Raw genomic sequence first — 12,647 nt, 5'->3', positions numbered from 1 at the left:
CACACACTCCTTCCATCCCCTCCCCACCACCATCATCTCCTCCACCCCCTCTCCACCACCATCACCTCCTCCATCCCTTCCCACCACCATCACCTCCTCCATCCCCTCCCCACCACCATCACCTCCTCCATCCCCTCCCCACCACCATCACCTCCTCCATCCCCTCCCCACAACCATCACCTCCTCCATCCCCTCTCCCTCCCCACCACATCACCTCCTCCATCCACCATCCCCACCCACCCACCCCACTCCCCACCCACCCCACTCCCCACCACCATCACCTCCTCCACCCACCATCCCCACCCCCCCCCACCCACCACCTCACTCGTGGTAGAGGCCGTACACGGACGCGACGGCCACCACGTGGGCGGACGCGAAGGTGGCGCTGGCCGCTCCGTCCGTGCCCTCGGCCCAGAGGCACCGGCCGGCCACGCCGAGGCCCTGGCCCGCCGCGTCGGCCATCGCCACGCAGCACACGAGCTTGTGCCTGCCGAAGCCGAGCCCCTTCACGCGCTCCCTGATGGCCTCGGTGAGGGCGCGAGCCGTCCCCCCACACCTCGCCTGCTGGTAGCTCGCGTGGTGCAGGTGGCCGCTGAGGAGCTCCTCCACGACCCGGCGGACTTTGGCGGCCGAGAAGGCCGCTCCCGCCGCAGGGCCCAGGCGGTACGAATTCTCGCAGGGCTCCTGACGCCAGTCGCCCTGCGCCGGGGGCAACGGGAGGCCCGAGAAGCTCACGCGGCTCTGGGGCAGCAGCATCCACGATGCGACGGACAGCCGGCGTTGGTCCTGCTGCTGCTGCTGATGATGCTGCTGATGATGATGATGGTGGTGGAGGTTCATGGAGACCGATTCTCGCCGCGATGGCACCGACAGCTGCACCGAGCTGCGACGAGAGGGGCTGAGGCTCGGGGCTATGGCTGGAACCTGAAGCCGGTTGTGCTGCTGATGAGCTTGCTGCTGTTGCTCCAGCTGATGGTGCTGCTCCTGCTGATGATGCTGCTCCTGCTGCTCGACGTTGGTTTGTGCAGTGAGATGCGCTCTTGCAGCCATGGCCCTGCGTTTGTTGTTAAGAGGGACGCGATGTTGTTTTAATTTTAACCTCGCGGCGAACGCGAGCCGACGTTTCGGAGCGGCACCTGCCCCGCTTTCAGGACTGGTGACAGCTGTGGCGAAAGAGCAATGAGGCGCGAGTTAAGTAATAATAACAACAAGCAGACTAACAATAGCGGCAAGGATTCTATAAAAAATGTTTCTATAGAAAATCATTTCCCCCCTGTCCGCCCGTTCAAAATTGAAGAAACGGGAAAGCGTCCGAAAGAGTCGACACGGGCGACTGACGCTCACCTGGGCGGCAGCGGTGACAGGTGGAGAGAAAGCGGAGGGAGATGGGCAATGAGAGGTGGAGGGGAGAGAGAGAGGAGGTGGAGGAGAGGGCAAGAGGAGGAGGAGGAGGTGGAGGGGAGAGAGAGGAGGTGGAGGGGAGGGCAAGGGGCGGAGGGAGATGGGGAATGAGAGGAGGAGGTGGAGGGGAGAGAGAGAGGAGGTGGAGGAGAGGGCAAGAGGAGGAGGTGGAGGGGAAGAGAGAGGAGGTGGAGGAGAGGGCAAGAGGAGGAGGTGGAGGGGAAGAGAGAGGAGGTGGAGGGGAGGGCGAGGGGCGGAGGGAGATGGGGAATGAGAGGAGGTGGTAGAAGAGGCAGAGATGGGGAGGAGAGAAGCGAGAGAATGAGGAGGTGGGAGTAGGAGGGCGAGAATGAGAGAAGAGGTAGAGGGTGGAGCAGTGGAGGAGGAGAGTAGAATAGGGGTGGTGGTGGTGGTGGTGATCAGCAGGAGAGTGGGGAGGAGGAGGTGGGGAGGAGGAGAGTAGAATAGGAGAGGTGGTGGTGGTGATCAGCAGGAGAGTGGGGAGGAGGAGGTGGGGGGGAGGTGATGGGGAGCGGTGGCGCAGTGGTTAGCGCCGCGCTGTGCAACGAAACCCTGCGACCCGGATTCGATTCCCACTCACGACCGATACCAATGACGATTCTCTGAACCGGTCTCGGGCCCTCCCCTAGATCGACTCCGCCTCAAATGAGCACCAGCTGCTGTGTACAACATCGCCACTGGGGCGCGTGGGGGGGAGCTGAGCCGTGGTTCCTGACCCCCAACCCCCCTGGTGTGCCGTGCCGGCCTTCGTAGGTGCTGCTCGCTAACAGCCCTTGCCCCAACAGTCTGTTGAAGCCTACACGGGGGATCTTTGTCTGGTGGTGGTGGAGGTGGTGGAGGTGGTGCGCTGTGTAAGCGGATACCTCGCGTGGGGGGGGGGGTGAGGAGGAGGTGTCCCCACGTGCTCGCAGCGATCGCGTGGGGGGTGGGGGAGCGGTGGCGCAGCGGTTAGCGCGCTGCTGCTCGCGAACAGCACTTGCCCCAACAGTCCGTTGAGGCTATACGGGGGATCTTCATCTTTGAGTGTGTGTGTGTGCTACTGGCCAACCACCCACTGCCTCGTGTTCCGTGCCGGCCTTCATAGTGCCACTCGCTAACAGCACTTGCCCCAGCAGTCTGTTAGAGACTACACGGGGGATCTTTGTCTTTGTTTTCTTCATAGGCGCTGCTGCTGCCGCTCGTTAACAGCACTTGACACAACAGTCTGTTAGAGACTACACGGGGGATCTTTGTCTTTGTTTTCTTCATGGGCGCTGCTGCTGCTACCACTCGCTAACAGCACTTGCCCCAACATTCTGTTAGAGACTACACGGGGGATCTTTATCTTTGTTTTCTTCATAGGCGCTGCTGTTGCCACTCGCTAACAGCACTTGCCCCAACATTCTGTTAGAGACTACACGGGGATCTTTATCTTTGTTTTCTTCATAGGCGCTGCTGTTGCCACTCGCTAACAGCACTTGCCCCAACATTCCGTTGTCGGAGGCTACTCCGTGGGGTGGAAGCATTTGCCGAGCTCATCAGGTCGAACCTCGATTTGAAGCTTTCGTGACTGCAGGAATCAATTACTCTTTGGTTCTTTCGGTAAAGTCACCAAGTAGGTTAGGTAGAAACATAAAACAACAGGAAATAAAACAGATCACGGCGTTTGCGTTGCGATCGAAACGTCGCGATTCGTTAAATTGTACGTTATTTTGTGTTTTCTTTTATTTCGACCTCCGTGACTTTACCGACAGAACCGTGGAGAACTAATCAGGTGGTGGGCGTTTAAGGCGCGGCCGCTCCGGCGAAGCCCCCCTTACACAGACTGAACGTCGACAAAGGCGAGTGGGCGAGTTCACGCGCACAAGTCCACGGATCGAGTGACCCTTCAACAAAGACGAAGATCCTCACCCCCACACCCACCCACCCACCCCGTGTAGCCCCAGACACTCAGGCGGATGGGGCAAGTGCCGTCGGCGAGCAACGAGTTGAAGGGAGAGAGAACTGGGTGCTGTGGTCTGGACAAAACAACAACAGCCCACGCCCGGCCGTCTTTGTCTCCCCCCCCCCCCCCCCCCCCCTCGCGGCGATGTTTAACACACCCGCGCCGGGCAGTCATTTAAGGCCGAGTCTACCTAGGGGAGGCACAGGACCGGTTCAAGTTTAATCGTCACCCTGGGTGTTGGTGGCCGTGAGCGAGCTGACCACCACGCCATGCAAAGACAAAGATCCCCCGTGTAGTCTTTAGCAGACGGTAGGGGCAAGTGCTGTTCGCGAGCACAATTACACGCACACGCAAACACAGACACACGACAAAGATCCCCCGTACAACCTTAGCAGACTGTTGGGGCAAGTGCTGTTAGCAAGCAGCACCTACGAAGGCCGGCACGGCACACGAGGGGGTGGGTGGCCAACACCACGCCCGGCCGCCTTTGTCTCCCCAGTGGCGATGTTAACACAACACGCCTAGGTACTCATTTGAGGCTGAGTCGACCTAGGGGAGACCCAGGACCGGTTCAGATAATCGTCGCTCACCCCACACACACTCACCCCCCACACACACTCACCCCCACACACACACTCACTCCCCACACACACTCACCCCCATACACACTCACTCCCACACACACCTCCACACACACTCACCCCACACACACTCACTCCACACACACCCCCACACACACACTCACCCCACATACACACTCACCCCACACACACCCCCACACACACACACTCACCCCACACACACACTCACCCCACACACACTCACCCCCCACACACTCACCCCACACGCACTCACCCCCACACACACTCACCCCACACACACTCACCCCCACACACACTCACCCCACATACACACTCACCCCCACACACACTCACCCCACACACACTCACCCCACACACACTCACTCCCACACACACCCCCACACACACTCACCCCACACGAACTCACCCCACACACACCCCCACACACACCCCCACACACACTCACCCCACACGAACTCGCCCCACACACACACTCACCCCCACACACTCACCCCACACACACTCACCCCAACACACACTCACCCCACACACACTCACCCCCACACACACTCACCCCACATACACACTCACCCCCACACACACTCACCCCACATACACACTCACCCCCACACACACTCACCCCACACACACTCACCCCACACACACTCACTCCCACACACACCCCCACACACACTCACCCCACACGAACTCACCCCACACACACACTCACCCCCCACACACCCCACACACACACTCACCCCACACACACTCACCCCCACACACTCACCCCACACACACCCCACACACACCCCCCACACACACTCACCCCCCACACACACTCACCCCCCACACCCACTCACCCCACACACACACTCACCCCACACACACTCACCCCACACAAACAAAAACAAGTGGCGGTGACGTCACCACGACGCTTGTGCCAGGCCATGTGCACCTTGAGGCCACGCGGAGTGTCGAACGCCCGCTGGCAGGAGGTCACCGGGCAGACCCAGGTGCCACGGGTCGACTGACTGAGATGACTGAGATGACTGGCTGATGCACCACCTGTGCCCCCTACTGTGCCAACCTGCTGTGCTTTAGCCACCCGGCGCTCCGCTCGTTGTTGTGAGCGTAGCTCCTCCGCCCCACACACACACTCACCCCACACACACTCACAGGAGGTCGTGGGTTCGATCCCGACCCTGACGCCTGCTGCTGTATATTTGAAGTCTGCGTGTCTTAGTTTGTTGTTAGTTTGTTGTTAGTTTGTTGTTAGTTTGTTGTTAGTTAGTTGTTAGTTTGTTGTTAGTTTGTTGTTAGTGTGTTGTTAGTTTGTTGTTAGTTTGTTGTTAGTTTGTTGTTAGTTTGTGTTAGTTAGTTGTTAGTTTGTTGTTAGTTTGTTGTTAGTTTGTTTTAGTTTGTTGTTAGTTTGTTGTTAGTTTGTTGTTAGTGTGTTGTTAGTGTGTTGTTAGTTTGTTGTTAGTTTGTTGTTAGTGTGTTGTTAGTTTGTTGTTAGTTTGTTGTTAGTTTGTTTTAGTGTGTTGTTAGTTTGTTGTTAGTTTGTTGTTAGTTTGTTGTTAGTTTGTTTTAGTTTGTTGTTAGTTTGTTGTTTGTTTGTTTTAGTTAGTTGTTAGTTTGTTGTTAGTTTGTTGTTAGTTTGTTGTTAGTTTGTTGTTAGTGTGTTGTTAGTGTGTTGTTAGTGTGATGTTAGTTTGTTGTTAGTTTGTTGTTAGTGTGTTGTTAGTGTGTTGTTAGTTTGTTGTTAGTGTGTTGTTAGTTTGTTGTTAGTTTGTTGTTAGTTAGTTTTAGTTTGTTGTTAGTTTGTTGTTAGTTTGTTGTTAGTTTGTTGTTAGTTAGTTGTTAGTTTGTTTTAGTTTGTTGTTAGTGTGTTGTTAGTTTGTTGTTAGTTTGTTGTTAGTGTGTTGTTAGTGTGTTGTTAGTTTGTTGTTAGTTTGTTGTTAGTGTGTTGTTAGTTTGTTGTTAGTTTGTTGTTATTTTGTTGTTAGTTTGTTGTTAGTTTGTTGTTAGTGTGTTGTTAGTTTGTTGTTAGTTTGTTGTTAGTTTGTTGTTAGTTTGTTTTAGTGTGTTGTTAGTTTGTTGTTAGTTTGTTGTTAGTTTGTTGTTAGTTTGTTTTAGTTTGTTGTTAGTTTGTTGTTAGTTTGTTGTTTGTTTGTTTGTTTTAGTTAGTTGTTAGTTTGTTTTTAGTTTGTTGTTAGTTAGTTGTTAGTTTGTTGTTAGTGTGTTGTTAGTTTGTTGTTAGTTTGTTGTTAGTGTGTTGTTAGTGTGTTGTTAGTGTGTTGTTAGTTTGTTGTTAGTGTGTTGTTAGTTTGTTGTTAGTTTGTTGTTAGTGTGTTGTTAGTGTGTTGTTAGTTTGTTGTTAGTGTGATGTTAGTTTGTTGTTAGTTTGTTGTTAGTGTGTTGTTAGTTTGTTGTTAGTTTGTTGTTAGTTTGTTGTTAGTTTGTTGTTAGTGTGTTGTTAGTTTGTTGTTAGTTTGTTGTTAGTGTGTTGTTAGTGTGTTGTTAGTTTGTTGTTAGTTTGTTGTTAGTGTGTTGTTAGTTTGTTGTTAGTTTGTTGTTAGTTTGTTTTAGTGTGTTGTTAGTTTGTTGTTAGTTTGTTGTTAGTTTGTTGTTAGTTTGTTTTAGTTTGTTGTTAGTTTGTTGTTTGTTTGTTTTAGTTAGTTGTTAGTTTGTTGTTAGTTTGTTGTTAGTTTGTTGTTAGTTTGTTGTTAGTGTGTTGTTAGTGTGTTGTTAGTGTGATGTTAGTTTGTTGTTAGTTTGTTGTTAGTGTGTTGTTAGTGTGTTGTTAGTTTGTTGTTAGTGTGTTGTTAGTTTGTTGTTAGTTTGTTGTTAGTTTGTTGTTAGTTAGTTTTAGTTTGTTGTTAGTTTGTTGTTAGTTTGTTGTTAGTTTGTTGTTAGTTAGTTGTTAGTTTGTTTTAGTTTGTTGTTAGTGTGTTGTTAGTTTGTTGTTAGTTTGTTGTTAGTGTGTTGTTAGTGTGTTGTTAGTTTGTTGTTAGTTTGTTGTTAGTGTGTTGTTAGTTTGTTGTTAGTTTGTTGTTATTTTGTTGTTAGTTTGTTGTTAGTTTGTTGTTAGTGTGTTGTTAGTTTGTTGTTAGTTTGTTGTTAGTTTGTTGTTAGTTTGTTGTTAGTTTGTTTTAGTGTGTTGTTAGTTTGTTGTTAGTTTGTTGTTAGTTTGTTTTAGTTTGTTGTTAGTTTGTTGTTAGTTTGTTGTTTGTTTGTTTGTTTTAGTTAGTTGTTAGTTTGTTTTTAGTTTGTTGTTAGTTAGTTGTTAGTTTGTTGTTAGTGTGTTGTTAGTTTGTTGTTAGTTTGTTGTTAGTGTGTTGTTAGTGTGTTGTTAGTGTGTTGTTAGTTTGTTGTTAGTGTGTTGTTAGTTTGTTGTTAGTTTGTTGTTAGTGTGTTGTTAGTGTGTTGTTAGTTTGTTGTTAGTGTGATGTTAGTTTGTTGTTAGTTTGTTGTTAGTGTGTTGTTAGTTTGTTGTTAGTTTGTTGTTAGTTTGTTGTTAGTTTGTTGTTAGTTTGTTTTAGTTTGTTGTTAGTTTGTTGTTAGTGTGTTGTTAGTTTGTTGTTAGTTTGTTGTTAGTTTGTTTTAGTGTGTTGTTAGTTTGTTGTTAATTTGTTGTTAGTTTGTTGTTAGTTTGTTGTTAGTTTGTTGTTAGTTTGTTGTTAGTTTGTTGTTTGTTTGTTGTTAGTTTGTTTTAGTTTGTTGTTAGTGTGTTGTTAGTTTGTTGTTAGTTTGTTGTTAGTTTGTTGTTAGTTTGTTGTTAGTTAGTTTGTTTTAGTTTGTTGTTAGTTTGTTGTTAGTTTGTTGTTAGTTTGTTGTTAGTGTGTTGTTAGTTTGTTTTAGTTTGTTTTAGTTAGTTGTTAGTTTGTTGTTAGTTTGTTGTTAGTTTGTTTTAGTTAGTTTGTTTTAGTTAGTTTGTTGTTAGTTAGTTGTTAGTTTGTTGTTAGTTTGTTGTTAGTTTGTTTTAGTTAGTTGTTAGTTTGTTGTTAGTTTGTTGTTAGTTTGTTTTAGTTAGTTTGTTTTAGTTAGTTTGTTGTTAGTTTGTTGTTAGTTTGTTGTTAGTTTGTTGTTAGTGTGTTGTTAGTTTGTTGTTAGTTAGTTGTTAGTTTGTTGTTAGTTTGTTGTTAGTGTGTTGTTAGTTTGTTGTTAGTATGTTGTTAGTTTGTTGTTAGTTTGTTGTTAGTTTGTTGTTAGTGTGTTTTAGTTTGTTGTTAGTGTGTTGTTAGTTTGTTGTTAGTTTGTTGTTAGTTTGTTCTTAGTGTGTTTTAGTTTGTTGTTAGTGTGTTGTTAGTGTGTTGTTAGTTTGTTGTTAGTTAGTTGTTTGTTGTTAGTGTGTTGTTAGTTTGTTGTTAGTGTGTTGTTAGTTTGTTGTTAGTTTGTTTTAGTGTGTTGTTAGTTTGTTGTTAGTGTGTTGTTAGTTTGTTGTTAGTTTGTTTTAGTGTGTTGTTAGTTTGTTGTTAGTGTGTTGTTAGTTTGTTGTTAGTTTGTTTTAGTGTGTTGTTAGTTTGTTTTAGTGTGTTGTTAGTTTGTTGTTAGTTTGTTGTTAGTTTGTTGTTAGTTAGTTGTTAGTTTGTTGTTAGTTTGTTGTTAGTGTGTTGTTAGTTTGTTGTTAGTTTGTTGTTAGTGTGTTGTTAGTTTGTTTTAGTGTGTTGTTAGTTTGTTGTTAGTTTGTTGTTAGTTTGTTGTTAGTTAGTTGTTAGTTTGTTGTTAGTTTGTTGTTAGTTTGTTGTTAGTGTGTTGTTAGTTTGTTGTTAGTTTGTTGTTAGTTTGTTGTTAGTGTGTTGTTAGTTTGTTGTTAGTTTGTTGTTAGTTTGTTGTTAGTTTGTTTCAGTTTGTTGTTAGTTTGTTTCAGTTTGTTGTTAGTGTGTTGTTAGTTTGTTGTTAGTTAGTTAGTTGTTAGTTAGTTGTTAGTTTGTTGTTAGTTAGTTGTTAGTTTGTTGTTAGTTTGTTGTTAGTTTGTTGTTAGTGTGTTGTTAGTTTGTTGTTAGTTTGTTGTTAGTTTGTTGTTAGTTTGTTGTTAGTGTGTTGTTAGTTTGTTGTTAGTGTGTTGTTAGTTTGTTGTTAGTTTGTTGTTAATGTGTTGTTAGTTTGTTGTTAGTTTGTTGTTAGTGTGTTGTTAGTGTGTTGTTAGTTTGTTGTTAGTTAGTTAGTTGTTAGTTAGTTGTTAGTTTGTTGTTAGTTAGTTGTTAGTTTGTTGTTAGTTTGTTGTTAGTTTGTTGTTAGTTTGTTGTTAGTTTGTTGTTAGTTTGTTGTTAGTTTGTTGTTAGTGTGTTGTTAGTTTGTTGTTAGTTTGTTGTTAGTTTGTTTTAGTGTGTTGTTAGTTTGTTGTTAGTGTGTTGTTAGTTTGTTGTTAGTTAGTTGTTAGTTTGTTGTTAGTTTGTTGTTAGTTTGTTGTTAGTTTGTTGTTAGTTTGTTGTTAGTTAGTTGTCGTTCCCTCCGCAACTCCGATCAGCGCGGTTGGCTCCCAGCGGTGCAAAAGAAGTTCAACGTAACTCGTTTAAACCATCACGTGTCTTGTCCTGTTATAAATCATCACGTGTCTTGTCCTGTTATAAATCATCACGTGTCTCGTCCTGTAACTCCTTTAAACCATCACGTGTCTTGTACTGTTTCTTAGTGTAGCGTTCTTACCCGCCCCGACTGGACACCTGTAAAAAAACACACACACAAAGAGCTTCATAGCTCATCGGATTCCTGCATTATCAATACATTTTCTGATTCTGATACGAACACATCTCACGAGAGGAGGGAAAGAGAGAGAGAGAGGGAGAGAGGGGAGGGAGGGAGATCCGTGTCACGACAATGAACAACTTTCACCTCCTATCAGGAGGCTGGAGACGCAAGGCGCTGGTAGTCGATGCTTGGGTCCCAGGCTGCAGCCGTGATGGTGAAGTATGGCCCACTCGCGTGTCGCCGCGAGAATGGTGTTGGTCTTGGCAAGCTCTTGGCATTTGTCTGCTGGCGGAATGCGTTTCCTAGGCTGCAAAAAATCTCCGGCAATGATTAACCTTAAACCTCCTCCCATGAGCGAGGTGCGGCTACGTACGGTGCGTAAGAAGTTCAGCACGCACACACACGGGTAGCCCTCGTCGATTCCACAGTATGGATGGACGAGTCTTCTTCACCCCTACGGCTAATGCTGCTGCAGATGAACTGCTCGAGTTTGACTTCGAGGTGGTTGGGCCGGATGATTGCGCCCGGAGGAGCGGAGCGGTGCATCGCTGATTGGACGTCTCCTTCTTCGTATAGGTCTCTGCGAATCTGTGGGTCTCTGTGAGAGTCTATGGGTCTCTGTGCGAGTCTATGGGTCTCTGTGAGAGTCTATGGGTCTCTGTGAGAGTCTATGGGTCTCTGTGAGAGTCTATGGGTCTCTGTGAGAGTCTATGGGTCTCTGTGTGAGTCTATGGGTCTCTGTGAGAGTCTATGGGTCTCTGTGCGAGTCTATGGGTCTCTGTGCGAGTCTATGGGTCTCTTTACGAGTCTATGGGTCTCTGTGTGAGTCTATGGGTCTCTGCGAGTCTATGGGTCTCTTTACGAGTCTATGGGTCTCTGTGTGAGTCTATGGGTCTCTGTGTGAGTCTATGAGTCTCTGTGTGAGTCTAGGATGGTCGTGGGGAACGGCAGTGCAGTGGTGAGCGCACAGTGTGACCAACCCGGCGACCCGAGTTTGATTCCAGCTCACGGCCATCATCAGTGTCGATTGTCTGGACCGGTCCTGGGGCTTCTCGTAGGTCTACTCAGCCCTTAAACGAGTACCTGGTGCGGTGTGTAACATCGCCACTGGGGAGACGGCTCGGGGTGGTGTGTGCTAGCCACACTCCCCCTTCGTGTGCCATGCTCGGCTTCATAGGTGCTCGCTAACACAGCACTTGCCCCAACAGCCTGTATGGGCTACACGGGGGATCTTTGTATTTATTTTGGTTTTGGTCCTGTATGGGGAATAATTCTGTTGACGCAACCGTGGACACTGCATATGTTCAGTAAAGTCACGTTGATTGAAAATCATAATAAAATAATGGATCCCTGCAGTCACGAAAGCTTCAAATCAAGACTGCTTATGTTGATTGAGGCTCTTGCTACTATCGCTTGCCGTAGTGGTGGTTGAATAGAGGAGGTGGTGGTTGGTGGTGGTGGCGGTGGTGGAGAAGAGAAGAGACGGACTGATCTGGTAACAGAAAGACGTGGAGCTGAGTGGACTTGCCGATGACCGCTACCAGCGGTGTCAAGATCGGCCTCTGCGGAGGAGGCTCGCGAAGGACGCGGAGGGCAGAGGAGCGACGCTCACAACAGCGAGCGGAGCGCCAGGCGGATAAAGGACAACAAGGGGGCAGTGTTGGTGCATCTATCGTAGGTCATCTCATTCGGTCAACCCATGGCCCCTGGGTCCGTCCCGTGACCTCCTGCCATCGGCGAGCCCTTGACACTTCACGTGGCCTCGGAGTGCACCGGTGATTGTGGCGAGTGACGCCTGTTGTTGTTGGTGGGTGGTGGTTGGTGGGTGGTGGTGGTGGTGGGTGGTGGGTGGTGGTGGGTGGGGAGTGGTGGTGGTAGTGGGTGGGGGGGGTTCGTAGTGGTAGTGGGTGGTGTTGTACACTCACGCCAGGTAGCTAGGCTTGACTTGTGAACGCACTTGGCTGGTCTCCCAAATCCGAAACTCGAGTGCCGTAACTCGAGTGCTGTAACTCGACTGCCGCAGGCGTTAATTCTTCCTCGGGGTGGGGGCGTTTCAGGGGGTGGGAGGGGGCTTTAGGGGGAGGGGGAGTTTGAGGGGGTGTGGGGGGGGGTTTAGGGGGGGTTTGAGGGGGTGGGGGGCTGAGTGGGGGGGGGGGTCTATTCAAGGCCGGCGTTATCTCGACATTACGGGGCACATCAATCGGAGACCACGCGCGGTGTTTTCCCAGCCAATTTCTCGAGTCATAATCACGTGCCCGGTATGTCTGTGTAAAAAAATAAAAAAATACACACACTTTAATTATTTATTTTAGCGGGCAAGGCCCACCGAGCAATTTCGATTTTTTTTTTTATTCAGAAGCGACCACGTGGACATTTACAGGTTGCCCAAATACACTGGGCGCGTGGTTCTAAATAAGGAGGCACGCAAACTACAACTACACAACAGGCTTCTAGGGTCGGGATCGAACCCACGAACTGCTGTATACCTGGCGAGGTAGTTAACATCTCCTAGCCACACTTTAACTGATTTGGAGAGATACATCTCCTCTGCCAAACCACGAACGGCATTGCCCAGATACGAGGGCACCTCCACCAACTTGGCAACACCACCACTACCAACCCAAACACATGTCTAACTAAATCCATGTCTAACTAAGCCCATGTCTAACTAAACCCGTGTCTAACTAAACCCATGTCTAACTAAACCCGTGTCTAACTAAGCCCGTGTCTAACTAAACCCGTGTCTAACTAAACCCATGTCTAACTAAACCCATGTCTAACTAAGCCCATGTCTAACCAAACCCATGTCTAACTAAACCCTTGTCTAACTAAGCCCGTGTCTAACTAAATCCATGTGGAACTAAACCCATGTCTAACTAAGCCCGTGTCTAACTAAACCCGTGTCTAACTAAACCCATGTCTAACTAAACCCATGTCTAACTAAACCCATGTGGAACTAAACCCATGCCTAACTAAACCCATGTCTAACTAAACCCATGCCTAACTAAACCCATGTCTAACTAAACCCA

General features: G+C 47.7%; 1 protein-coding gene across 4 annotated transcripts; it reads right to left on the bottom strand.

The window, feature by feature from the left end:
- Window positions 1–320: 320 nt before the first annotated feature.
- Window positions 321–11,387, bottom strand: DYNLT4 (dynein light chain Tctex-type 4). Of its 4 annotated transcripts, none has more exons than XM_032970811.2 (3): window positions 9,763–11,387; window positions 9,577–9,593; window positions 321–1,163 (listed from the first exon to the last, which is right to left on the bottom strand). In XM_032970811.2, exons 1-3 carry the CDS (start codon window positions 9,894–9,896, stop codon window positions 322–324), a joined length of 993 nt encoding a protein of 330 aa, XP_032826702.1. In that variant the 5' UTR covers window positions 9,897–11,387; the 3' UTR covers window position 321. The 4 variants fall into 4 exon arrangements, with proteins under 4 accessions (XP_032826702.1, XP_032826706.1, XP_032826703.1 ...); XM_032970815.2 differs by having other exon boundaries at window positions 321–1,054; window positions 9,763–9,841; XM_032970812.2 differs by lacking the exon at window positions 9,577–9,593 and having other exon boundaries at window positions 321–1,054; window positions 9,763–11,382.
- Window positions 11,388–12,647: the final 1,260 nt, after the last annotated feature.

This window comes from Petromyzon marinus, chromosome 44 (genome assembly GCF_048934315.1).
Source record: "Petromyzon marinus isolate PM22_M1 ecotype Great Lakes invasive population chromosome 44, UKy_Petmar_22M1.pri1.0, whole genome shotgun sequence".
In the NCBI taxonomy this organism is placed as follows: domain Eukaryota; kingdom Metazoa; phylum Chordata; class Hyperoartia; order Petromyzontiformes; family Petromyzontidae; genus Petromyzon; species Petromyzon marinus.
This window is presented reverse-complemented; position numbering and strand designations above follow the sequence as displayed.

Excerpts from the sequence above, each read along its gene's own strand:
- DYNLT4 (XM_032970813.2), bottom strand. The coding sequence starts at position 9,970 with ATGGGAGGAGGTTTAAGGTTAATCATTGCCGGAGATTTTTTGCAGCCT. Across the intron at positions 1,164-9,762 it reads CTCCAGCCTCCTGATAGGAG|CTGTCACCAGTCCTGAAAGC; the intron begins GTGAAAGTTGTT and ends CTTTCGCCACAG.